The sequence below is a fragment of the Orcinus orca genome, chromosome 4, assembly GCF_937001465.1.
Source record: "Orcinus orca chromosome 4, mOrcOrc1.1, whole genome shotgun sequence".
In the NCBI taxonomy this organism is placed as follows: Eukaryota; Metazoa; Chordata; class Mammalia; order Artiodactyla; family Delphinidae; genus Orcinus; species Orcinus orca.
The window spans coordinates 78,834,650-78,860,216 of NC_064562.1; the positions used below are offsets into that span (position 1 = coordinate 78,834,650).

At 44.1% G+C, this 25,567-nt stretch overlaps 1 protein-coding gene across 11 annotated transcripts in view; it reads right to left on the reverse strand.

Annotated features, from left to right (window-relative positions):
* The window catches only part of LOC117200819 (uncharacterized), an 87,407-nt gene that overhangs the window by 24,249 nt on the left and 37,591 nt on the right, over nt 1-25,567 (reverse strand). For 8 of the 11 annotated variants that reach the window (XR_007477145.1, XR_007477144.1, XR_007477142.1 and 5 more), the window contains exon 2: nt 23,160-23,224. Coding sequence is in view for 4 of the 11 variants with exons in the window: in XM_049709330.1 (XP_049565287.1) it covers nt 23,160-23,224 (65 nt within the window). In the remaining 7 variants the exon portion in view is untranslated. Of the gene's footprint in view, nt 1-1,132; nt 1,575-15,178; nt 18,137-23,159; nt 23,225-25,567 lie in introns of those variants that run through there. The other 3 variants (XM_049709327.1, XM_049709329.1, XR_007477143.1) reach the window with 3 other exon arrangements.

Sequence of the window (25,567 nt, forward strand, 5' to 3'; positions counted from 1 at the left end):
ATCCCTCTTCAGTAAACTACCTGGACCAAGTCCTGCTGTCAGATTCTGCTTTGGGGGGAACTCAAGCTAAGACAAGAACTCATGGAAAATCTGGGGAGCACTAACTGTTCTCAGACAGCAGTTTGCAGGGCTTTATTTGTCAGCTTAAGGTAAGGTAAAGTTTGGAGACGTGAGAATTTATTGGAAAATTACAGGTTAAGGCCTCAGGGGTTTTGCAGAGCCCTTGGGAGAGGCAGGAGTATCAGAATATCTTCGCCTCATTCCTTCAGGGCTACATCTTGGATTTTACTCCAAATCATTTCCAACTCCCATTTATTATCTCATTGGCTTATGTTAGAGCAGAGTTTTGCTGAAAATATTGTTCAGGGCTTAGGTCCTTCATGTAAACGGCAGTGGCATGTTATAATTCTGCTGCCTTTCTGATGAGATGATGTAATTGTGTGGCTTTGATTTTCAAATAAGATTATACCCCAATTTCAGCCTTAATTGTTGGCAAATCTGGCTGACACATACAAAGTTTAATAATTATTACTTAGGCATTATCTTACTTTGCCAAGGTGTGCCTCAAAGGTAATACATATCCTTTAAGTGTCCGATTGGGCCTAGATGTTTCTGGGCTTCAGCAAGTACATTTATAAATTTAAATCCCACCAAATCAGCAGTGGTCAAATAACTACTTCTTAGTAGGGGTTTCAGAGTTTCTCTGATTTAAAAAAAAACACAAAAACATGGGACTTCCGGGAAGATGGCGGAAGAGTAAAACGCGGAAATCACCTTCCTCCCCACAGATACTCCAGAAATACATCTACACGTGGAACAACTCCTACAGAACACATACTGAACGCTGGCAGACCTCAGACCTCCCAAAAGAAAAGAAACCCCCCACATACCAAGGTAGGGCAAAAGAATAAAGAATAAACAGAGACAAAAGGATAGGGACGGGACCGGCACCAGTGGGAGGGAGCTGTGAAGGAGGAACGGTTTCCACACACTGGAAAGCCCCTTCCCGGGTGGAGACTGCGGGCGGCAGACGGGGGAGCTTCGAAGCCGTGGAGGAGAGCACAACAACAAGGGTGCGGAGGGCAAAGCGGGGAGATTCCCGCACAGAGGATCAGGGCCGACCGGCACTCACCAGCCCGAGAGGCTTGTCTGCTCACCTGCCGGGGCGGGCGGGGCTGCGAGCTGAGGCTCAGGCTTCGGTCGGAGCGCCGGGAGAGGACTGGGGTTGGCGGCGTGAACACAGCCTGAAGGGGGCTAGTGCGCCACAGCTGGCCGGGAGGGAGTCCGGGGAAAAGTCTGGACCTGCTGAAGAGGCAAGAGACTTTTTCTTCCCTCTTTGTTTCCTGGTGCGCGAGGAGAGGGGATTAAGAGCGCTGCTTAAAGGAGCTCCAGAGACGGGCGCGAGCCGCGGCTAAAAGCGCGGACCCCAGAGACTGGCAGGAGACGCTAAGGCTGCTGCTGCCGCCACCAGGAGGCCTGTGTGCGAGCACAGGTCACGCTCCACACCTCCCTTCCGGGAAGCCTGTGAAGCCCGCCACTGCCAGGGTCCCGGGATCCAAGGACAACTTCCCCGGGAGAACGCACGGCGCGCCTCAGGCTGGTGCAACGTCACGCCGCCGGCCTCTGCCGCCGCAGGCCCCCAGGCCCCCCCCCCCGCCCCCCCGCCCTGAGTGAGCCAAAGCCTCCGAATCAGTGGCTCCTTTAACCCCTTCCTGTCTGAGCGAAGAACAGACGCCCTCCTGCGACCTACACGCAGAGGCGGGGCCAAATCCAAAGCGGAGCCCCGGGAGCTGTGAGAACAAAGAAGAGAAAGGGAAATCTCTCCCAGCAGCCTCAGAAGCAGCGGATTAAAGCTCCACAATCAACTTGATGTACCCTGCATCTGTGGAATACATGTATAGACAACGAGTCATCCCAAATTGAGGAAGTGGACTCTGAGAGCAACATTTATGATTTTTTCCCCTTTTCCTCTTTTTGTGAGTGTGTATGTATATGCTTCTGTGTGAGATTTTGTCTGTATAGCTTTGCTTCCACCATTTGTCCTAGGGTTCTATCCGTCCTTTTTTTTGTTTTTTCAATTTTTTTTCTTAATAATTATTTTTTATTTTAATAACTGTATTTTATTTTACTTTATCTTCTTTCTTTCTTTCCTTCCTTCCCTCATTTAGACAATGAATCATCCCAAATTAAGGAGGTGGACTTTGAGAGCAAGATTTATGATTTTTTTCCCCTTTTCCTCTTTTTGTGAGTGTGTATATGTTTGCTTCTGTGTGAGATTTTGTCTGTATAGCTTTGCTTCCACCACTTGGCCTAGGGTTCTATCCGTCCGTTTTTTTTGTTTGTTTTGTTTTTTGATTTTTTTCTTTTTTCTTAATAATTATTTTTTTATTTTAATAACTTTATTATATTTTATCTTACTTTATTTTATTTTACTCTATCTTCTTTCTTTCTTTTTTTACTGCCTTCCCTCCTCCCTCCCTCCCTTCTTTTTTTCTTTCTTTCTTTCTACTTCTACTAATTCTTTCTTTCTAATTTTTCTCCCTTTTATTCTGAGCCGTGTGGATGAAAGGCTCTTGGTGCTGCAGCCAGGAGTCAGTGCTGTGACTCTGAGGTCAGAGAGCCAACTTCAGGACACTGGTCCACAAGAGACCTCCCAGCTCCACACAATATCAAATGGTGAAAATCTCCCAGAGATCTCCATCTCAACACCAGCACCCAGTTCACTCAACGACCAGCAAGCTACAGTGCTGGACATCCTATACCAAACAACTAGCAAGACAGGAACACAACCCCACGCATTAGCAGAGAGGCTGCCTAAAATCATAATAAGTCCACAGACACCCCAAAACACACCACCAAATGTGGACCTGCCCACCAGAAAGACAAGATCCAGCCTCATCTACCAGAACACAGGCACTAGTCCCCTCCACCAAGAAGCCTACACAACCCACTGAACCAACCTTAGCCACTGGGGACAGACACCAAAAACAACGGGAACTATGAACCTGCAGCCTGCAAAAAGGAGACCCCAAACACAGTAAGATAAGCAAAATGAGAAGACAGAAAAACACACAGCAGATGAAGGAGTAAGATAAAAACCCACCAGACCTAACAAATGGAGAGGAAATAGGCAGTCTACTTGAAAAAGAATTCAGAATAATGATAGTAAAGATGATCCAAAATCTTGCAAAATGAATAGACAAAATGCAAGAAACATTTAGCAAGGACCTAGAAGAACTAAAGATGAAACAAACAACAATGAACAACACAATAAATGAAATTAAAAATACTCTAGATGGGATCAATAGCAGAATAACTGAGGCAGAAGAACGGATAAGTGACCTGGAAGATAAAATAGTGGAAATACTACTGCAGAGGAGAATAAAGAAAAAAGAATGAAAAGCATTGAGGACAGTCTCAGAGATCTCTGGGACAATATTAATTGCACCAACATTCGAATTATAGGGGTGCCAGAAGAAGAAGAGAAAAAGAAAGGGAATGAGGTAATATTTGAAAAGATTATAGTTGAAAACTTCCCTAATATGGGAAAGGAAATAGTTAATCAAGTCCAGGAAGCACAGAGAGTCCCATACAGGATAAATCCAAGGAGAAATACACCAAGACACATATTAATCAAACTGTCAAAAACTAAATACAAAGAAAACATATTAAAAGCAGCAAGGGAAAAACAACAAATAACACACAAGGGAATCCCCATAAGGTTAACAGCTGATCTTTCAGCAGAAACTCTGCAAGCCAGAAGGGAGTGGCAGGACATATTTAAAGTGATGAAGGAGAAAAACCTACAACCAAGATTACTCTACACAGCAAGGATCTTATTCAGATTTGATGGAGAAATTAAAACCTTTACAGACAAGCAAAAGCTGACAGAGTTCAGCACCACCAAACCATCTTTACAACAACTGCTAAAGGAACTTCTCTAGGCAAGAAACACAAGAGAAGGAAAAGACCTACAATAACGAACCCAAAACAATTAAGAAAATAGAAATAGGAACATACATATCGATAATTACCTTAAATGTAAATGGACTAAATGCTCCCACCAAAAGACACAGATTAGCTGAATGGATACAAAAACAAGACCCATATATTTGCTGTCTACTAGAAACCCACTTCAGACCTAGAGACACATACAGACTGAAAGTAAGGGGATGGAAAAAGATATTTCATGCAAATGGAAACCAAAAGAAAGCTGGAGTAGCAATTCTCATATCAGACAAAATAGACTTTAAAATAAAGAATATTAGAAGAGACAAAGAAGGACACTAAATAATGATCAAGGGATCAATCAAGAAGAAGATATAACAATTGTACATATTTATGCACCCAACATAGGAGCAAATACTAACAGCCATAAAAGGGGAAATCGACAGTAACACATTCATAGTAGGGGAATTTAACACCCCACTTTCACCAATGGACAGATCATCCAAAATGAAAATAAATAAGGAAACACAAGCTTTAAATGAAACATTAAACAAGATGAACTTAATTGATATTTATAGGACATTCCATCCAAAAACAACAGAATACAGATTTTTCTCAAGTGCTCATGGAACATTCTCCAGGATAGATCATATCTTGGGTCACAAATCAAGCCTTAGTAAATTTAAGAAAATTGAAATTGTATCAAGTATCTTTTCCGACCACAACGCTATGAGATTAGATATCAATTACAGGAAAAGATCTGTAAAAAATACAAACACATGGAGGCTAAACAATACACTACTTAATGACGAAGTGATCACTGAAGAAATCAAAGAGGAAATAAAAAAATACCTAGAAACAAATGACAATGGAGAAACGACGACCCAAAATCAATGGGATGCAGCAAAAGCAGTTCTAAGAGGGAAGTTTATAGCAATACAATCCTACCTTAAGAAACAGGAAACATCTCGAATAAACAACCTAACCTTGCACCTAAAGCAATTAGAGAAAGAAGAACAAAAATACCCCAAAGTTAGCAGAAGGAAAGAAATCATAAAAATCATATCAGAAATAAATGAAAAAGAAATGAAGGAAACGATAGCAAAGATCAATAAAACTAAAATCTGGTTCTTTGAGAAGATAAACAAAATTGATAAACCATTAGCCAGACTCATCAAGAAAAAAAGGGAGAAGACTCAAATCAATAGAATTAGAAATGAAAAAGGAGAAGTAACAACTGACACTGCAGAAATACAAAGGATCATGAGAGATTACTACAAGCAACTCTATGCCAATAAAATGGACAACCTGGAAGAAATGGACAAATTCTTAGAAATGTACAACCTGCCAAGACTGAATCAGGAAGAAATAGAAAACATGAATAGACCAATCACAAGCACTGAAATTGAAACTGTGATTAAAAATCTTCCAACAAACAAAAGCCCAGGACCAGATGACTTCACAGGCGAATTCTATCAAACATTTAGAGAAGAGCTAACACCTATCCTTCTGAAACTTTTCCAAAATATAGCAGAGGGAGGAACACTCCCAAACTCATTCTACAAGGCCACCATTACCCTGATACCAAAACCAGACAAGGATGTCGCAAAGAAAGAAAAGTACAGGCCAATATCACTGATGAACATAGATGCAAAAATCCTCAACAAAATACTAGCAAACAGAATCCAACAGCACATTAAAAGGATCATACACCATGATCAACTGGGGTTTATTCCAGGAATGCAAGGATTCTTTAATATACACAAATCAATCAATGTGATAAACCATATTAACAAATTGAAGGAGAAAAACCATATGTCATCTCAATAGATGCAGAGAAAGCTTTCGACAAAATTCAACACCCATTTATGATAAAAACCCTGCAGAAAGTAGGCATAGAGGGAACTTTCCTCAACATAATAAAGGCCATATATGACAAACCCACAGCCAACATCGTCCTCAATGGTGAAAAACTGAAATCATTTCCACTAAGATCAGGTACAAGACAAGGTTGCCCACTCTCACCACTCTTATTCAGCATAGTTTTGGAAGTTTTAGCCACAGCAATCAGAGAAGAAAAGGAAATAAAAGGAATCCAAATAGGAAAAGAAGAAGTAAAGCTGTCACTGTTTGCAGATGACATGATACTATACATAGAGAATCCTAAAGATGCTACCAGAAAACTACTAGAGCTAATCAATGAATCTGATAAAGTAGCAGGATACAAAATTAATGCACAGAAGTCTCTGGCATTCCTATACACTAAGGATGAAAAATCTGAAAGTGAAATCAAGAAAACACTCCCATTTACCATTGCAACAAAAAGAATAAAATATCTAGGAATAAACCTACCTAAGGAGACAAAAGACCTGTATGCAGAAAATTATAAGACACTGATGAAAGAAATTAAAGATGATACAAATAGATGGAGAGATATACCATGTTCTTGGATTGGAAGAATCAACATTGTGAAGATGACTCTACTACCCAAAGCAATCTACAGATTCAATGCAATCCCTATCAAACTACCACTGGCATTTTTCACAGAACTAGAACAAAAAATTTCACAATTTGTATGGAAACACAAAAGACCCCGAATAGCCAAAGCAATCTTGAGAACGAAAGAAGGAACTGGAGGAATCAGGCTCCCTGACTTCAGACTATACTACAAAGCTACAGTTATCAAGACGGTATGGTACTGGCACAAAAACAGAAAGATAGATCAATGGAACAGGATAGAAAGCCCAGAGATAAACCCACGCACATATGGTCACCTTATCTTTGACAAAGGAGGCAGAAATGTACAGTGGAGAAAGGACAGCCTATTCAATAAGTGGTGCTGGGAAAACTGGACAGCTACATGTAAAAGTATGAGATTAGATCACTCCCTAACACCATACACAAAAATAAGCTCAAAATGGATTAAAGACCTAAATGTAAGGCCAGAAACTATCAAACTTTTAGAGGAAAACATAGGCAGAACACTCTATGACATAAATCACAGCAAGGTCCTTTTTGACCCACCTCCTAGAGAAATGGAAATAAAAACAAAAGTAAACAAATGGGACCTAATGAAACTTAAAAGCTGTTGCACAGCAAAGGAAACCATAAAGAAGACCAAAAGACAACCCTCAGAATGGGAGAAAATATTTGTAAATGAAGCAACTGACAAAGGATTAATCTCCAAAATTTATAAGCAGCTCATGCAGCTTAATAACCGAAAAACAAACAACCCAATCCAAAAATGGGCAGAAGACCTAAATAGACATTTCTCCAAAGAAGATATACAGAGTGCCAACAAACACATGAAAGAATGCTCAACATCACTAATCATTAGAGAAATGCAAATCAAAACTACAATGAGATATCATCTCACACCAGTCAGAATGGCCATCATCAAAATATCTAGAAACAGTAAATGCTGGAGAGGGTGTGGAGAAAAGGGAACCCTCTTACACTGTTGGTGGGAATGTAAATTGATACAGCCACTGTGGAGAACAGTATGGAGGTTCCTTAAAAAGCTACAAATAGAACTACCATATGACCCAGCAATCCCACTACTGGGCATATACCCTGAGAAAACCATAATTCAAAAAGAGTCATGTACCAAAATGTTCATTGCAGCTCTATTTACAATAGCCCAGAGATGGAAACAACCTAAGTGTCCATCATCGGATGAATGGATAAAGAAGATGTGGCACATATATACAATGGAATATTACTCAGCCATAAAAAGAGACGAAATTGAGCTATTTGTAATGAGGTGGATAGACCTAGAGTCTGTCATACAGAGTGAAGTAAGTCAGAAAGAGAGAGACAAATACCGTATGCTAACACATATATATGGAATTAAAAAAAAAAAAAAAGTCATGAAAAACCTAGGGGTGAAACAGGAATAAAGACACAGACTTACTAGAGAATGGACTTGAGGCTATGGGGAGGGGGAAGGGTAAACGGTGACAAAGCGATAAAGAGGCATGGACATATATACACTACCAAACGTAAGGTAGATAGCTAGTGGGAAGCAGCCGCATAGCACAGGGAGATCAGCTCGGTGCTTTGTGACCGCCTGGAGGGGTGGGATAGGGAGGGTGGGAGGGAGGGAGACGCAAGCGGGAAGAGATATGGGAATATATGTATATATATAACTGATTCATTTTGTTGTGAAGCTGAAACTAACATACCATTGTAAAGCAATTATACTCCAATAAAGATGTTAAAAAATATATATATATTAAAAAAAAAAGAATTTTTGTAATGATATTATTTTAAAATTAATCTGGAAGAGTAAACATTTTAGAATATCAAAGAAAGTTCTGGAAAAAGATAACCCTGAAGGGGCTAGACATTTTAAAGGGTAAAACTATTTTAGAGTTACAGTCATTAAAACAGTATATTAATAATTCTGGAATAAACAGGTAGTTCAGTGGAACCATCTAAAGTAGAAACAGTCCAACTCAATGGCCTTTTTCTCAGCACAATCTCCTCTCCTTCCATCAGCCTCCTTTAGTTATCCCTGTAGACCTATTTCTTCACCCTTATCAAAATCTTGAATCCCTGGTCCCTCTGCTTCTTAGTATCCATCCCTACCTATTCGTCTCTTGTCTTCACTCCCTTCCCAACGTGATGGAGACTCCATGTTTCGTTTCAACAATTATTTGCTCATACTTTCAACTTCCTTGCTCCATTTCCCTGCCATTATACCCTGTGGCAGAAACCCAAAACAAATAAAGATAAACAAACTTGGATCTAGTGACTGGAAAGAGACACAAAGTTAGTATACTAGGTTGAATAGTGTCTTCCCAAAATTCATATCCACCCAGCACCTCAGAATGTTCCTTATCTGGAAATAGGGTCTTTGTATATGTAATCAGTTAGGATGAGATTGTAGTGGATGAAGGTGGGTCCTAAATCCAATGAGTGGTGTCCTTATAAGAAGGCTATGTGAAGACAGAGAGACACAGACGCAGACATACACCAAGGGAAGAAGACCGTGTGAAGTGGAGGCAGAAATTGGAGTGGTGCATCTACAAGTTGAGGAGGCCCACGGATTGCTGGGGAACACTGGAAGCCAGGAAGAGGCAAGGAAAGGTCCTTCCCTAGAGCTGACACTTTGATTTCACATACTAGCCTCCAAACTGTGAGAGAATGGGTTTCTGTTGTTTTAAGCCATATTGGTTGTAATTTGTTACAGCAGCCCTAGGAAACTATGATAGGGGCTTCTAGGCTGCTGGATATACAAGTGTCTTCTCTGTGTGAATTCATCATGTTATATGTGATGTATGCACACTGCTATGTATATAGTGTACTTCAATTAAAAGTAAAAAAGTAAAAAGAAAAAAAGCATCGCTCTTCCTTATCTGAGCCCACACCTGTGCCGTTCAGCGCTGCTGGAGAAAATCTCCCAACCTCTGTGAGTGGTGCCTAATCTCTGTGGGGCTCTTGTGCTGCCCACCGATCCCTCCATATGTCCCTGGGAAGGGCTTTCTCTTTTCTCAAAATTCTTTCCACAGGAGTATCTCCTCCTTCACTCTCATCAAATGACCCTGCTTCTAACTTGTCAGTGAAAAAGACACCACTTGAAGGCAACTCCAGAGTATCCAGCCATTCCTCCTACACACATCCCACTTTTCCTCTTCCCTCCCAGTTAAAAGAGAAGAACTTTCCCTCCTCCTGCCAAGAATCATTCTGGTCTCTGGATCCCATCTCTTGTCAGCCTCTGAAAAGATCTTACCCTTTTGCAATGTTCTCATATTTATAAATAAATCCACACTCCCTTTGGCTAAATAGAAAGATCTCACCAATCCCTTCTCACCCCATGCCCTGGAGATTCTGAAAGGTTTCCCTAGCAAGGTGTGCTCTGGTGCCCTTTGAGAATCCCTCCATCTTCTCTGTGTCTTCATTGGGTAAGAAGAGTCTAGAGCATCACCTTCGGTCATTTGCCTCATGGAAACATTAGGGGGACTTCCCTGGTAGCATCCACTTGCCAATGCAGGGGACACAGTTTCAAGCCCTGGTCCAGGAAGATCCCACATGCCTCGGAGCAACTAAGCCCGTGCACCACAACTACTGAGCCTGCGAGCCACAACTACTGAAGCCCGCGCGCCTAGAGCCCGTCCTCCCCAGCAAGAGAAGCCACCGCAATGAGAAGCCCGTGCACCGCTCGCTACGAAGAGTAGCCCCTGCTCGCCGCTACTAGAGAAAGCCCGAGCACAGCAACGAAGACCCAACGCAGCCAAAAATAAATAAATAAATTTTAAAAAAGAAAAGAAACATTAGGTACACGTTGTGTGTTGTTTTCTGAACGCTTTGTCCTGGTATTTCCTGTTTACCCTTTCCCTGACCCACATTTAGGAAGCTAGGCAATTTGTTTTGTTGTCTCAGGGATGGGGTGACACAGCAGAATGTGGATAACAAAAGAGGCTCATTTGGGGCTTTGCACTTTCAAAATCCCAGGCCTCAAAGCAAACACAATGAATCAGGAAAAATATAAAAAAGCCAGGCTACCTCTGCAGACTAGATAATAATGAGTGAAAAGAGAGAGCAGCCAGGGGCACCAAATGAGCTCAAAGGCCGGTTGGCCATGGTGAGGGTTGCTGTGGACGCTGCCCAAATCCCCCCTTTAGGACTGAACACTCACCCCTCCCCCAACTTCTGGGAGTGCTGACTGCTGTTGGCTCACACCTGAGTCCCTGCCCAGGTATTACAGAAGGCTGCCTTGCCCAAGATTATGTTCCCTCCCTAGGGACAACCAGTAATAAAGATTCTTCTATGTGGAAGAACAAAGGTCCAGCCCCCTTGCTTCAACTTAGGATAACTCTGAGAGGCCATCCAGTGTCAGAGCTTCCTGAGGCATTGGTAGGGGCCTCTGCAGCAACTGCACCCCAGTTCAATCTCTCCCTTGGCCCAAACGTAGCTGCTGTTCCCAAAAGTCTCCCCATTCCCTCCCCTTAGTAGCTTCTTGCACTCAAATGTTCATCTACCTAAAGGTTCCTGGCACCTCCTGGGAAGACACCTGAAAACTGAGGAATGGAAGTCACCTGGAGAGGTCCCCAGAATCCCTGAAGCTTAGCCTAGTGCAGGAGAGTAGAGGAAAAGTGACATGCAGCTTGTGTCAGCTGAGAAGGCCCAAGTGAGTCTCAGTATTTCCCACAGGCCCGAGCTTCTTCCAGAACAGTACAGGATCACTGATCTGGTCAGGAGGGTCCCAGATGTGGCACTGGCAGACAATGGACTTGAAGAGGTCTCAGGGCTGGGACCTGCATGGACCCACAACTGATGACCAGATGGTAATGAGGGCACCTCAGAAGGCACCACCATGATGGACTGTGATACTGAGAGCACAAAATTCCAGCCCCTCTCCTCAACATCTTGATACTATCCACATCCCCCTGAACTTCCTCAAGAAAAGGAAATCAGCTTGGTAATGGGCAGAAATCTAGTTTACATAGGCTATGAAATCATGTTTACCAAACCTCCATGTGACCTCCAAGCCAATAATCAAAACAAAAAATAAACAGTAGATTGGGGGAAATACTTAGCAAACAGGAAGACAAAGGACTACTGTTTTTATTTTTAAAATAAATTTCGTTATTATTTATTTATTATTTTTATGTTTTGGCTGTGCCGTGTGGCATGTGGGATCTTAGTTCCCTGACCAGGGATCAAACCCTTGTCCTCTAGCAGTGGAAGAGCAGAGTCTTAACCACTGAACCACCAGGGAAGTCCCCATGACTTTTTTTTTTTTTTTTTTTTGGCTGCGTTGGGTCTTTGTTGCTGCGCGCGGGCTTTCTCTAGCTGCGGCGAGCGGGGGCTACTCTTTGTTGCGGTGCGTGGGCTTCTCATTGTGGTGGCTTCTCTTGTTGCAGAGCACGGGCTCTAGGCGCGCGGGCTTCAGTAGTCGTGGCTCACGGGCCCTAGAGCACAGGCTCAGTAGTTGTGGCGCACGGGCTTAGTTGCTCCGCGGCACGTGGGATCTTCCTGGACCAGGGCTCGAACCCGTGTCTCCCGCATTGGCAGGCGGATTCTTAACCACTGCGCCACCAGGGAGGCCCCAGGACTACTATTTTTAATATAAAGAATCCATACACGGGGCTTCCCTGGTGGCGCAGTGGTTGAGAGTCTGCCTGCCGATACAGGGAACACGGGTTCGTGCCCCGGTCCTGGAAGATCCCACATTACGCGGAGCGGCTAGGCCCATGAGCCATGGCCGCTGAACCTGCACGTCCGGAGCCTGTGCTCCGCAACAGGAGAGGCCACAACAGTGAGAGGGCCGCGTACCGCAAAAAAAAAATAAAAAATAAATAAAGAATCCATACACATGGACAAGAAAAATGCAAAGACCCCAAATGGGGAGGGGGAGACACTATACTCTGTTATTTGTATCCATTACCTCATTCAGCTATCTCAGTTGTCTTTTAAGCAAGTTCTATCATTTTCTCTGCCTGAGGAAAGTGAGGCACAGGAGAGGATGGGCATCACACAGCGGTGGAATTAGGATTCAAACGCAGAGCCTGACTCTGTAGCCATGGTCTTGACCAGTATGTTGTATATATATGGGTATACATACATTTATATTTTCTGTTAAAATATTTATAAGGACAATTACAAACATTTAAAATGCCAATGAGATAACGTTACCTAAAAGGTGACCCCCACGAAATGTGTGTGCACGGTGAGTTGTGATTTTCTACGTACATTAACATGCATCTCTGAAGAGGCTGTAATAGTGGTATGCATGATGGTGATTTTTTTATTTGTCAAAGTGCAAAAAAGTAAGTATCAACCAGGAGCATAGGGTTGAACTCATTCATATGTAGTTCAGGTATCTGGGCTGGATCAGCTTCCTCTCCTTCCTATTCCACCACCCTGGCTTATTGTGCCAGGCTATCATTGTTGGTGTCATTGTTTGTGTCCCCAAAAAACACTATGAATTCACAAGAGAACTGGAGATCACAGCTGGGAAGAAGCCAAGCATAGACTTGAACCAAGGGTTTTCTAGATTTGACCCTGTTTCTTCTGACTTCTGTTATAGTTGCTATTTCCAGTCCATCATTCTACTTCCTTCTCTATCTAGGAATTGAAGGTTATTTTTTACAAAAAAATTTTTTGGAGTATAGTTGATTTGCAATGTTGTGTTCGTTTCAGATGTACAGCAAAGTGAGTCAGTTGAAGCCTATTTTTAAAATACACTTCGTATTTTGGAATAAGTTTAGACCTACGAAGAGTTGCAAAGATAGTACAGAGTTGTGTATGGTCTTCACCAGTTTGCCCCAACATTAACATCTTTCAAACTTAACTTTGTCAAAGTTAAGAAATTGGTATTACTATTATTAACCAAATTCCAGACTTTATTCAGATTTCACCAATATCCTTTTTCTGTACTAGGATCCAATCTGAGATACTACATTTAGTTGAAACCCATTTTTCTTTCATACACTAAAAACATCAAAACCCACTCTTTAATTCCAGTGGAAACACTGCATAATTCTGGCTGTGGTTTTCCAAGTCTGCTCAAATAACTTTTTGTTTTTTCAATAACCATCTTCAGGAATATACAGTCTAGTCAGTTTTGACTACAAGGAACAGAGAATACCTCAAACTAGCTTAAATAAGGCCAAGGAGCAAGTCCATGGGTATTCATGGACAGGAAGCAAAGAATCAAGGACAGGAACTGGAACAGCTGTCAGGAACAGATGCTATTCTCTCAAGTTTGTCTCACAGTTTCTCTCTCCTTTGCTTACCTCGGCACCTCTCCTTTCTCACCTCTGCACCTCTCCTTTCCCTCTCCTGACCTAGTTCCCCTGCTTACTTGTCCTACACATGCCCACGCTGGCCACTCTGGCCCACAATCCACATAGTTTAGCATGTGCCACCAAATGCAACTTCACTCTGCTGAAATCCCAGGTCGTATATTCCAGCCAACCCCCAAGCCTTACGGGTGTTAGACAACAGATGGTGGTAAAACTTGGGTCTATTTTTCATCCTAATCAACCTTGAAATATATCTTATATATTTACATATGTACAATTGTATTAAATATATACAATTTTTTGTTATTGTGTCAGAAAAATCAATTTATCTATGATGCAAGTTATCACTGATATTTGACAATAGCATTATTAGAATGCACTCGTAAAAAATTGGAGGAAGGAGATCATCAAAATCGAATTTTTTTTTTTTTTTTTTTGTGGTACGCGGGCCTCTCTCTGCTGTGGACTCTCCCGTTGCGGAGCACGGGCTCTGGACACGCAGGCCCAGTGACCATAGCTCATGGGCCCAGCCGCTCTGCAGCATGTGGGATCCTCCCAGACCGGGGCACGAACCCGTGTCCCCTGCAACGGCAGGCGGACTCCCAACCACTGCGCCACCAGGGAAGCCCCAAAATCGAATTTTTATTTGAGGGGGAACTAGAAGAGAATAAAATCTCTAAGCATTATTAAATACAGGGCTGCAGAGATTCTATCTCAAAGGAATTTGGACAAACTGTATGGGCTTCAAACATTTCCCAGAATCTCAGCTAAAATCCTAGAAAACAAAGTCCACAGCAAATCTAAATCTGCTAATTAATCTAATAGAACACATTGGCTTTTTTTGGCTTTCTCCTTTGGGAAAGGAAAAAAATAACTCTGCTTAAAAACTGATGTTTCCTTAAACAGACAGATTAAAACTTACTGCAGTTCTTCAGGGATTTTAGGCTTCAATAAACCAATGGGAAAGTCTATCCTTGAATACACATACACACCTTGTTACCCAAATAACACTTCCTACCCTTCCTCTCTTCCTCTCCTTCCCCCCGCCTTCCCTTCCTTCATTCCTACTACAAATACTTATTGAACACCTATCACGTGCCACATACAGTTAGTCCTTGGTGAAACAGCAGTGAACAATAAGTAGGGAAGGGGTTTAGAATACAACATCCCAAAATATGCCACTTTGGCATAACGATTATTTCGAGCTAAAGGCACTTGAAAAACAGGTGCAAGAAGGGCACTCTGACATCCCATTTTCTTCCTGAGAGCAGGAGATGAAACTCTCATGTGAAAGATGCCCTCCCAATACCAGGAAGAAAAGAACAGTCGTATCACTAGAGACAGGGAGTCGAGGCTGAGAGAAATCAATAGAAACCGACATTGTTAAAATAACTCTTATCTTCCTTTAGCCCCTTCATGTATTTTACTTACTTTTCCACAATCGTCCCTCTTTGTTCAACCTAGCATATAAACGGGTCTTCATTTTCCTGTGAGGACTCCGATGTACATGTAAAATTTTATTATAATGAAATTTTTATGCTTTCTTCCCGTTAATTTGTTAAGACAGTCCCAGGTGGAAACCCTAAGAGGGTAAAGGAGAAATTTTACCTCCCTTATGGTAGAAAATAAATAAAATAGAATGTTAGATGTGTAATGTGCTTTGGGGAAGTATGAAGCAAAGGAGGGGTCAGGGAGAGTTGGTGAGGGGCACTACAATTTTAAAGGGTCAGGGAAGGCTCCTTACGAGGGTGATATTTGATCAAAGGCCAAAGCAGGTAAGGGAGGACACTTTGCAGATATTTGGGGCAAAAGCAAATGGAAAAGTGCTGCTGATGGAGTATGCCCAGAAGCTTGAGAGCAATAAGGTTCAGGGCTGGGATTAGGGGGAGGCAAATTGTGCAAATGCAGGGTCGGGTCCTGTCTTTCTTCTAACTTTTTTTTTTTTTTTTTTTTGTGGCACGCGGGCCTCTCACTGTTGCGGCCTCTCCCGTTGCGGAGCACAGGCTCCAGACGCGCAAGCTCAGCGGCCACGGCTCACGGGCCCAGCCGCTCCACGGCACGTGGGATCCTCCCGGACCGGGGCACGAACCCGCGCCCCCCGCATCGGCAGGTGGACCCCCCAGCCACTGCGCCACCAGGGAAGTCCCTCTTCTAACTTTTAACATTTTGTGCTTCGTGGATATTTTTTGCATTAATTCTGATATTAAACTAAAATATTTATCTTGATTACTGAGTTTTTTGGCACGTCGAGGCCTGTGCCTCGCAAACTACACTCTAGTTCAGACCCTGGAGTTGTTGGAGGGGTGAGGGGAGAAAGAAGGGAGTGTGAGGAAATGATGTCACAGCAAAGGGCGCAGGGAATCAGAGGGGCGTGGCTTTTACCCTGAGTAGCATGAAGTCACTAGAGGGCTGAATTCATTTTCTATTGCTGCCATGACAAATTACCTCAGACCAAGTGGCTTAAACAACACACATTTGTACCTTGCAGTTCTATCGATCAGAAGTCCAACACGAGTCTCACCAGGCTAAACGCAAGCGGTTGGCAGGGCAGCAGTTTTTACCGGAAGCTCTAGGGGAGAATCTTTTTTCTTGCTTGTTCAGTGTGTCAGCAGAATTCAGTTCCATGCCGGTGTAGGACCGAAGCCCCCCCTTTCCTTGCTGTTGGCCGTGGCCTCTTCCTCCATTTTCAAAGCCGGTGGTGGAGGGTCAAGCCCTTCTCACAGCAGATGTCTCTGACCACTCTGAGGCCTCGCTCTTCCATTTTTAATGACATGTGATTAGATTGCACCCACCTGGTAATCCAGGATCATCTGCCTATTTCGAGGTCCATACCCTGAGCACATCCTTAAAAGCCCCTTTTGCCATGTCAGGTAACAGAGTCACGGTTCTAGGGATTAGGACACAGACATCTTTGGGAGACCATGATTCTGCCCACCATGAGGGCTCTGAGCGATGGAATAATGATCACTCTAGCTGCTTTGTTGAAAACAGTTGTGGGGAGGGGCAGGGAGGCCAAGAAAAGAAACAGGGAAACTGGTAAAGAGGCTAAAGCAATAATTCAGGGGAGAAATGCTGGTGGCCCGGCTCAAGGGAGGGCGCTATGGAGGGGAGAGTTGAATTTGGATAAGTGACAGTAGGTTTTATATGTCACCTTGACTAGGCTACAGTCCCCAGTTATTCAATCAAACACTGACCTGGGTGTTGCTGTGAAGATAGTTAAAGTCTCTAATTAGTTGACCCTTTTTTTTTGGCTGCACTGGGTCTTCATTGCTGTGCGTGGGCTTTCTCTAGTTGTGGTGGGCGGGGGCTATTCTTCGCTGCGGTGCGCAGGCTTCAGTAGTTGTGGCTCATGGGCTCAGTAGTTGTGGCTCGCAGGCTCTAGAGCGCAGCCTCAGTAGTTGTGGCACACGGGCTTAGATGCTCTGCAGCATGTGGGATCTTCCCGGACCAGGGCTCGAACCCGTGTCCCCTAGCATTGGCAGGCGGATTCTTAACCACTGCGCCACCAGGGAAGCCCTAATTAGTTGACTTTAAGTCATGGAACTCATCCTAGATTCAGGGTGGGCCTGATTCAATCAGCTGAAAAGCCTTGTGGGCAGAGCTAAGGGTTCCTTGATGAAGAAGAAGATTTACCTGTGGACAACAGTTTCGGCTCATGCCTGAGAGTTCCCTCCTGCCCTTCCTGATGGCCCACCCTACAGATTTCAGACTCACCTAACCAGCCCCTGCAACTGTCAAAGCCGGTTCCTGGCAATAAATCTCCTACTGGTTCTGTCTCTTGTGGAACCATATATAGTTACAGATACTGAGTACATCTTGTGATTTAGATCGTTATAAATACGGACTAACTTTTGAATGGGGAGCCAACACGATATGCTGGTGGACTGGAAATGGGACGTGAGGAAGAAAGGAGTTAAGGATGTTTCCAGAATTTTCACCCTGAGCAGCTAGAAAGTGGCTCACTTGTCTCCTTCTAAGGTAGGAATCGCTGTACCATGAAAGCCACCCAAAAATAGCCCATTCAAATGACGTGAAGGCAGACGCCCCATTTCCCCCCGAGGCAGCCCCTTGCGAGGAAGGGTGTCCCAGGCAGGAATGGGCAGGTGGGCAGTCTCCAATCCAAAGGGGAAAATAGGGAAGAGAGTCCCCACTGTGTTCCGGGCCACTCATCCAGAAATAATGCGGTTTTCCCCTGCATTCTGGAAGAGCAGATCTTTTTACTGTTCTCTGCTGCAAACCCCACTTCCCCCGCTGGTCTGCACTGTGTGGGCACCAGTTAGCTGAACCCTGTGTCAAAAACAAGCAAGGAGAGCTGAATAGAGACTTTATGAGTAAATGTTGCTCTGTGGGCTTCTTTTTTCCTTGTGAAGGAACAGGGTGTGCTTGAAAGCAGAAAGTGACCTGGGCTTTTGCTTCTGTGGTTTTAAAAATTCTTCCTGGAAGGCAGAAAAGAAAAAGAAAAAAAAGAAAGCACAGTATTTGTTTGTCACTTGTACTGCTCTGGTTAACGCAGTGGTTGGGACCCTGATCCCTCTCCAGGTCTCCCAACCTGGCACTGAATGAAACTGAAGACGTGAAAGGAGCTTTTCCATGAGTCTGGCAGCTCAGACAGAGGCTGAGGCGGCAGAACTGTGAGGTACCAGCTCGCACGCAGAGGCCTCCGTTTCCTTCCACCTTCCAGAATGCGGCAAGCGGAGCTCCACAGACCTGCAGTCCTGTTCGGGCAAACCTCACCTGCACGTCAGCTCTTCACAGAGAATTGAAACCTCCAGTCCTTTGAGCACAGGGTGGATTCCTCAGTTTCTAGCCCAGTCGCTGCCAGTATAAACATTTGAGGGCCTCTCCGGTAAACAAAGCAATAGAGCGTCTTTAATCTGAAGGGCCCAGGTACTGGGCTTCTTCAGTCTCAAACAAATGGCCAAAGATTTCACGCCAGGAAGCACTTCGTTAAACCAGCTTAGATTCCAGAGCCTTCTTCCTCCCTCTCCCTCTATCTGCACTGGACCTCCAGTGAGAAGTCAGAACCAGATCCTTTGACCCAGAGAAGTATCAGGTGTTTGTTTTTCCTCTAAAAGCCAGGTACTCAAGTTTCAGGTGGACTTTGAGTGATTTCTGCAGGGTCTTTGCTCTCTCTCCACCTGAAAGGCTCACTGCTGAGGTAAAATTGGACGAGGTCCTAATCGCCTCAGGTCTGTATTGCAAAGAAAGTGAAATATTTTTGTCCTACCTCCCTCTGCCCTTGATCTCCACAGGAAAGGAGAAAAGCCCCGAGGAGTCTGGTTTGGAATAAAAACATGCACCATACAAGGTTTTTGTGAGGATTAGACAACTTGGGCCAAAGTATCTTGGAAGCTGCCAAGGGCTCTACAGATGAGATATACACAAGTCTTGGCTGCAAGCCGACTTAGATTGGCAAGCATAATACAGATGTAAGAAGCTGAAATGGCCTCTGCAGTCCCCGAGGGGGACAAGGATGGGAAAAGGAGTCTCCCAGGAGAAGACTAGAAGAATCCTTGGCCCAGCGAAAAAGAGGAAGAGGGGGAGAAATGGCAGGTAGCAAAGTAAAAAATGCTAGTGATATAAGAGGATCTGTGGTGTTTTCCCATCTCTAGTTTCTAGGACTTTAGTCGTACGAGGAACACAGTCATTGCCAAGGGCACAGCCCAGGGGTCTGTGGGAAAACCAGCCCTGGGAGTCCCTACCATCTCTGTCTCAGCACAAAGGGTGAAGGACGTGGGATCCCAGAGCGTGGGATCGGGGGAGCGTAGGGAATTTTGGCTCCTATATGGTGTTTCCAAACAAAATATTTGTTACTTTCTGTTCATGAAGCTTCTTTTCTGATGATCTTGTGGTATGCATGCTAGGATGAGGACTGAGCTGGCCATGTCTGTCCCACATCTTAGCTCTTCCCAGAAGTGCTTGGCAAAGGAAAATATGGGTGGAAAGTGTGACAGCAAAATGCCTTGGAAACATGCAGAAGGGTGCGCAGCTGCTGAGGATGAGAACAAAGCTAATGTAAACTGATTGATGACTTGCTATGGGCCAGGCAATCTTCCAAGTGTTGCGTTTGTATTAGCTCATTTGATCCTCAGTACAATCCTATCAGGCAGGACAATTCTCGTCGCCATTTGATGGACGAGGAAGCTGAGGCACAGAAAAGTTAATTTGCCGAAGGTCACACAGGTAAAGCCAGATTTTGAACACAGATCACCTAGCTGCAGAATCTTCCATTAAGTGGATAGAGCGTGTTTCCCTAGCCTGTCTCCCATCAGAAAATGGGGAAATAACATGCCAGCAAAGGCAAGACCTAGGGTGGACTATAAAGACGTAGCATCACAGGGCTTCCCTGTTGGCGCAGTGGTTGAGAGTCTGCCTGACGATGTAGGGGACACGGGTTCATGCCCCGGTCCGGGAAGATCCCACATGCCGCGGAGCGGCTGGGCCCGTGAGCCGTGGCTGCTGAGCCTGCACGTCCGGAGCCTGTGCTCTGCAACAGGAGAGGCCACAACAGTGAGAGGCCCGTGTACCGCAAAAAAAAAAAAAAAAAGATGTAGCATCACAGCTTAGAATGTTAAAATGTTTTTGGCCACTGCATCAGTAAGTTACTCTACAAATAACAATATCTAACCAAAATTAATTAAACAATAAGGACATTTATTCTTTCACATAGCAATAAGTCTGGATTCAGTCCAACTTTAAAAGATTGGATCAATGACGTCTTCAGGATCCAGATATGTTTCATCTCTTGGCTCTGCCTTCCTGGGTATCTCAACCATGTCTCCCTTCTACTAACCAGTTGGCTGCAGCAGTTCCAGGCACCACATGTCAACAACATTATATCCAGTGAAGAAGGAGTTTCCCATAAGACCCTCAGAAGACATCACCAGTCAGTTGGACTAAACTGGGTCTCATGTCTGTGCCCAGCTACAATTCGCAGCTCTACTGAAGGACAAGCTCCTCTAGCAAGTCAGAATGAAGTGGGGTAAGGGGTGTTGTGTCACTGATTTGACCATCTACTTATTGTTTTTATGTTTTATGTTTCTTTTTAAAATTTATTTATTTTATTTATTTATTTTTGGCTGCGTTGGGTCTTCGTTGCTGCACGTGGGCTTTCTCTAGTTGTGGCGCGCGGGCTCTAGAGCGCAGGCTCAGTAGTTGTGGTGCACGGGCTTAGCTGCTCCGTGAAATGTGGGATCTTCTTGGACCAGGGCTCGAACCCTGTCCCCTGCATTGGCAGGCGGATTCTTAACCACTGCGCCACCAGGGAAGTCCCTGTTTTACTTTTCTTTATCTCTAAGATGTAGATGCACAAAGGACAAATCAAGGTCATGACAATGCAAATTGCTAAACCATGACCCATAGCCAGCTCCAGGCACATTTTGATCTGAGGCTTAAGATCTACACAGCCTGAAACATCCACTTCTGATGCTGTTACATGAGTCTCTGAAGAGACTGTGTCAACAGTGAAACTCTACCTGCCCCGGTGTCCCCAGGGTGTCATGGGCAGTGGCAGCCTAGAGTCCCCAATTTTAATGCTGTCCTGCCTCCTCCCATCTATTTAGAAAGACTCTATATCTGTTTCTCTCTCTCTTTTATTCCTCAATCTCATATTTTTCAGCTCACTCGAAAGAGAGACCTGGACAGTGTGGGAAAGACTGAAATTGAGTCATTTCCTCTTACTAGAATTCTTTTTAAATTTTATTTATTTTTTATTTTTGGCTGCGTTGGGTCTTCGTTGCTGCGTGTGGGCTTTCTTTAGTTGCAGTGCGCGGGCTTCTCATTGCGCTGGCTTCTCTTGTTGCAGAGCACAGGCTCTAGGCACGCAGGCTTCAGTAGCTGTGGCACGCGGGCTCAGTAGTTGTGGCACAGGGGCTTAGTTGCTCCGCGGCATGTGGGACCTTCCCGGACCAGGGCTTGAACCCATATCCCCTGCATTGGCAGGCAGATTCTTAACGTCTGGGCCACCAGGGAACCCCCTTTACCAGAATTTTTAATACGAGCAATGAAGTTCCTAATGGCCACCAGAGAGAAATTCTGCTACACCCAGCACCAGAGAGACAGGAATCGTGCCTGTTAGAATTAAGCTCAGCTGCAACAGGGACATTAAACATGGACTAAATATGACTGGCGTGTATTTCCCTCTCATTGTAAAAGTCCCAATTTAGCCATTCAGAGCTGATCTGAGGGCTCCACAGCTGGGCACAGCTAGGGCATGAACTTCTTGTCTCATATGGTTGTCATACCAATTAAATAAGGTCATTTATACAGTGTCTAGTAGATCATAAACCATCTCTTGTTTGATAATGAAAGTAATAATAACTAATATTAATTGAGCTTTATCTGTGTGTCAGGCCCTGGGTAAGGGCTCTCTGCATATTAACTCATTTAATCCTCACAATAGCCCTATGAGGAAGGGATGGTCATTCTCCTCTTTTTACAGATGGGGACACTGAGAGATTAGGTGTCCTAATAAGACTGTCTCCTTAGTTAGTTGGTGCAGAGCTGTGGTTCAGACCCAGCTTGTCTGATTTCTGTGCCCAAGAGCCTAGCCACCAGCCCCACCCCTTACCTCCCCGTGTCACAGCCCTCCCACCACCCCTCTCCTTCACTCCTCTGGCTGGAAGTCAGTCACAGTGTAACCGGGAAAGCAGAGCATGTGCTAATGAAAAGCTGATTCCTAATGCTATAAGGCAGTAGGGGCTGAGTGCCTCATGGGCGGTATGATTCAGATAAGGGAGAGGCTCCTTGCCCTGGAGTGAGCAGGGAAGGGGTCACAGTGGGGAGGGGCTGAATTGAGTTGTGACGGATGGGACAGAGGAAGGTGTGCCAGGCGTGGGGAATGGAGTGGGTAGAGTCTTGGAGGTGGGGAAGGAAATGGTGTAGTTAAGGAATAACAAGGAAACAGTCCTGGCTAAATCACAGGATTCTTACAGAGGAGTCCTGAGGGAGCAATCTGAAAATGCAGATTGGAATTAGCTTAAGAAGAAACTTGAATGCTGTTCCAGAAAGCTGAACTGTGTTCAGGAGACACTGGGTAGTCATGAGGGGGCAAGGTTTGACCAGTGAAATCACATGATGGAAGCAGTTTCTTTAGGGATAACACGGAGGTTGTGGGAAGGGTGTCTTAGAGACATGGAGGCTGGGAGAAGAGCTAAGAGGCTCTTGAAATGATCTAGACATGAGGTAATGAGAACTTGAAATGGAGTGTTAGCATGAGGCATGAACGGAATGAAAGGGATGTGAGAGGCGTCACTTTAGAGCAGAACAGAGGTGCTTGGGAGGAAGAAAAGGGAGGGGTCGGGGCTGACTGCCAGGTTTTAAGCCTGAGTGATGGGAGAGTACTGTTATAAACAGAAGCTCTGACTCTGCTAGTCAGAGGGGAACCCTGTTTTCCACCCATCCTCTGAGGTCTCTGTATCCACTGACCATCTTCACATACTCAGCATTCCCCAAAGGTACCTGGACCAGCCAGTTGTCTCCTTTTTCTTCTTTGCTGCAAAGTACCACTTCCTCCAGAGAAGAATCTAGGGCACAAGGCAAAGCATGGAGTTAGGGTCAAAGATAGGAATTTAAATCTTCCTTCTCTGTCACCAGCATAGTAACCTCAGGCACATTTCTTAATTTCTCTGAGATTCAGTTCTCTTTAAATTAGGGATGACAATACCTACTTGATGGGGGATTTGGGGGATTTGATAACATAAAGCAGTTAGTACTGTGCCTGGCACAGAGTAGATGCTCAATAATAATGGCTAATGCATGGAGCTTATACAAGCACCGCTCTAACTGCTTTACACTCATTCATTCCTCACAACAGTCCTGTGACAGTGATAACACCAGTACCTCCAGCTCAGAGAGGAAGAAATGAGGCACAGAGAAGATACAGGACTCACTAAGGTCACAGGGACAACGTGAGGCTTTACCAGGGCTTGAACCCAAGCAGTCCAGCTTGAGGGTCTGTATTCTCCATCACTATCCTGTCCTTATATTAATAAGCAGAGCTATTGTTTGCACTAAAAGGAGGCAAGGGGGTTATGAAAATACTTGCACTAAAAGGAGGCAAGGGGGTTATTAAAATACATCACCAGAATGGCTAGACAACCAAACTTGAGAGAATGGCTACAGGTCAGAGCTGGATCCTGGGGAAGGTGCAGGAGGGAGTGGTCCCAGGCAAGGGGCAGAGGTAAATTGCTGTGGCATGTGCTAAGGAGGCTCAGGGCAGTGTCTTTAAACAATTCATAGAGAGATGTCAACATCTTAACTTTCCAGTATGGCAGGATAGGTGTTTGCCAGCAAACTGTCAGAACTGGTTATCTCTTACCAGTGTTCTCTAATCAACCTGTGCACAAAACAAATAATGACTTTCTAAGGACATTCTCAGTGTTGAATAGTATACTGTTTTTTAAAATGTATTTTATTTATTATGAATACCATGCTTAAATTATTAAGAAAAAAAGATTTGACATACCTTGTAGTAAAAAACTCTTTGAAAATAAAATCATTAAGACTGGATAAATAAGAAACATCGTAAATATTTTATACCTGAAAACCTAAACTAAGAATATACAATGAAACTGAGCACTAAATTTGGCTCTGAGACTCTCAGCAGCCAATGTGAAATGAGAAATAGGATGAATTTCCTAGTATTGATTATGAAAACAGGCCTAAATGCTTCTATCCACATGCTTAGAATTGATGGGTGCAGGACACAAAGGTGGCACTTTGATATGAAAACAAGAAGCCTCAATTTATATCCTTGCTCATAAAGAAGTCCATATCACATGCTATTCCATGTAAGTATCATATAATCAAAGTGAAGCATACCTTACTAGATACACTTCGGCCCAGTAAAAAGCTAGTCCCCGTTTTCAAGTAAATGACTAAAGAGAAAAGCAAGGAAAAGGTGTGTTTGGTAGCTCAGGAGAGGAGAATGTGATGAGTTGGCCTCTTGCTTCTTGTTGGCCTGCCTAAGAGGAACATGCCCATCTGGGTGGCATCTTGAATTACCTTAAGCAAGATAATGTGCATGTCATTGATTTCCCTCCACTCAAGGATAGGACCAGCCAATTATATGCAAGCTTTCCTCACCAGAGAAATAACTGAGAACTTTGCAAATACCAGAGGGCATCATGGTGCCTACTGACCTTCCTGGGGAGGCAACCACACAAGATGCCTGGGATTCTTTCCTGCAGACCTTCCTTGAATTAAGGGTAAAATTTGCTATTGCCGTTTATTGGCATAAGACCAGACCAAAGTATTTTGGGGGGCCTGTTTCTAATAGAGTCTGCGATTAAGAAGATTACAGTTTTCTAGGATTAGAAGGAACACCTTCCGTATCTTTTTCATTATTATCATATGACCTGAATTTCTCAGATCTCACCACCCAGCAAATGCAAAAGAGATTGCACTGGGATGCCCACCTGCTGACTCAGGGCTTCATATTCCAAAGTTTCCCCTTAAGATTTCTGGGACTCTCCAGGGGGTGTTTTACAAACACTAATAACAAGCCTGCTCTCAGTAGGTATCTGCTAGGCATCCTTATTTGCTGGGCATCTGCTAACTCCTGCCTTTCCTGCTGCCCCTCTAATGACTGCAGAGCAAAGGGGAAAGTGGGCATTTGGCTTCTGGGAAGAGAAGAAAAGGATGTGGTCATGAAAATCTACGCCTGGGCTTGCACAGGACAAAGTTTTAGTTCATAAAATGGTGGATATCTGGGTCTACTCCTCATTTGTTATTTCACCTTGCAAAGGTCACCTTGGTTCTTTTGGCTTCAATTTCCTCTACTTAAAATGGCAAGAATTGGGCTTCCCTGGTGGCACAGTGGTTGAGAGTCCGCCTGCCGATACAGGGGACACGGGTTCGTGCCCCGG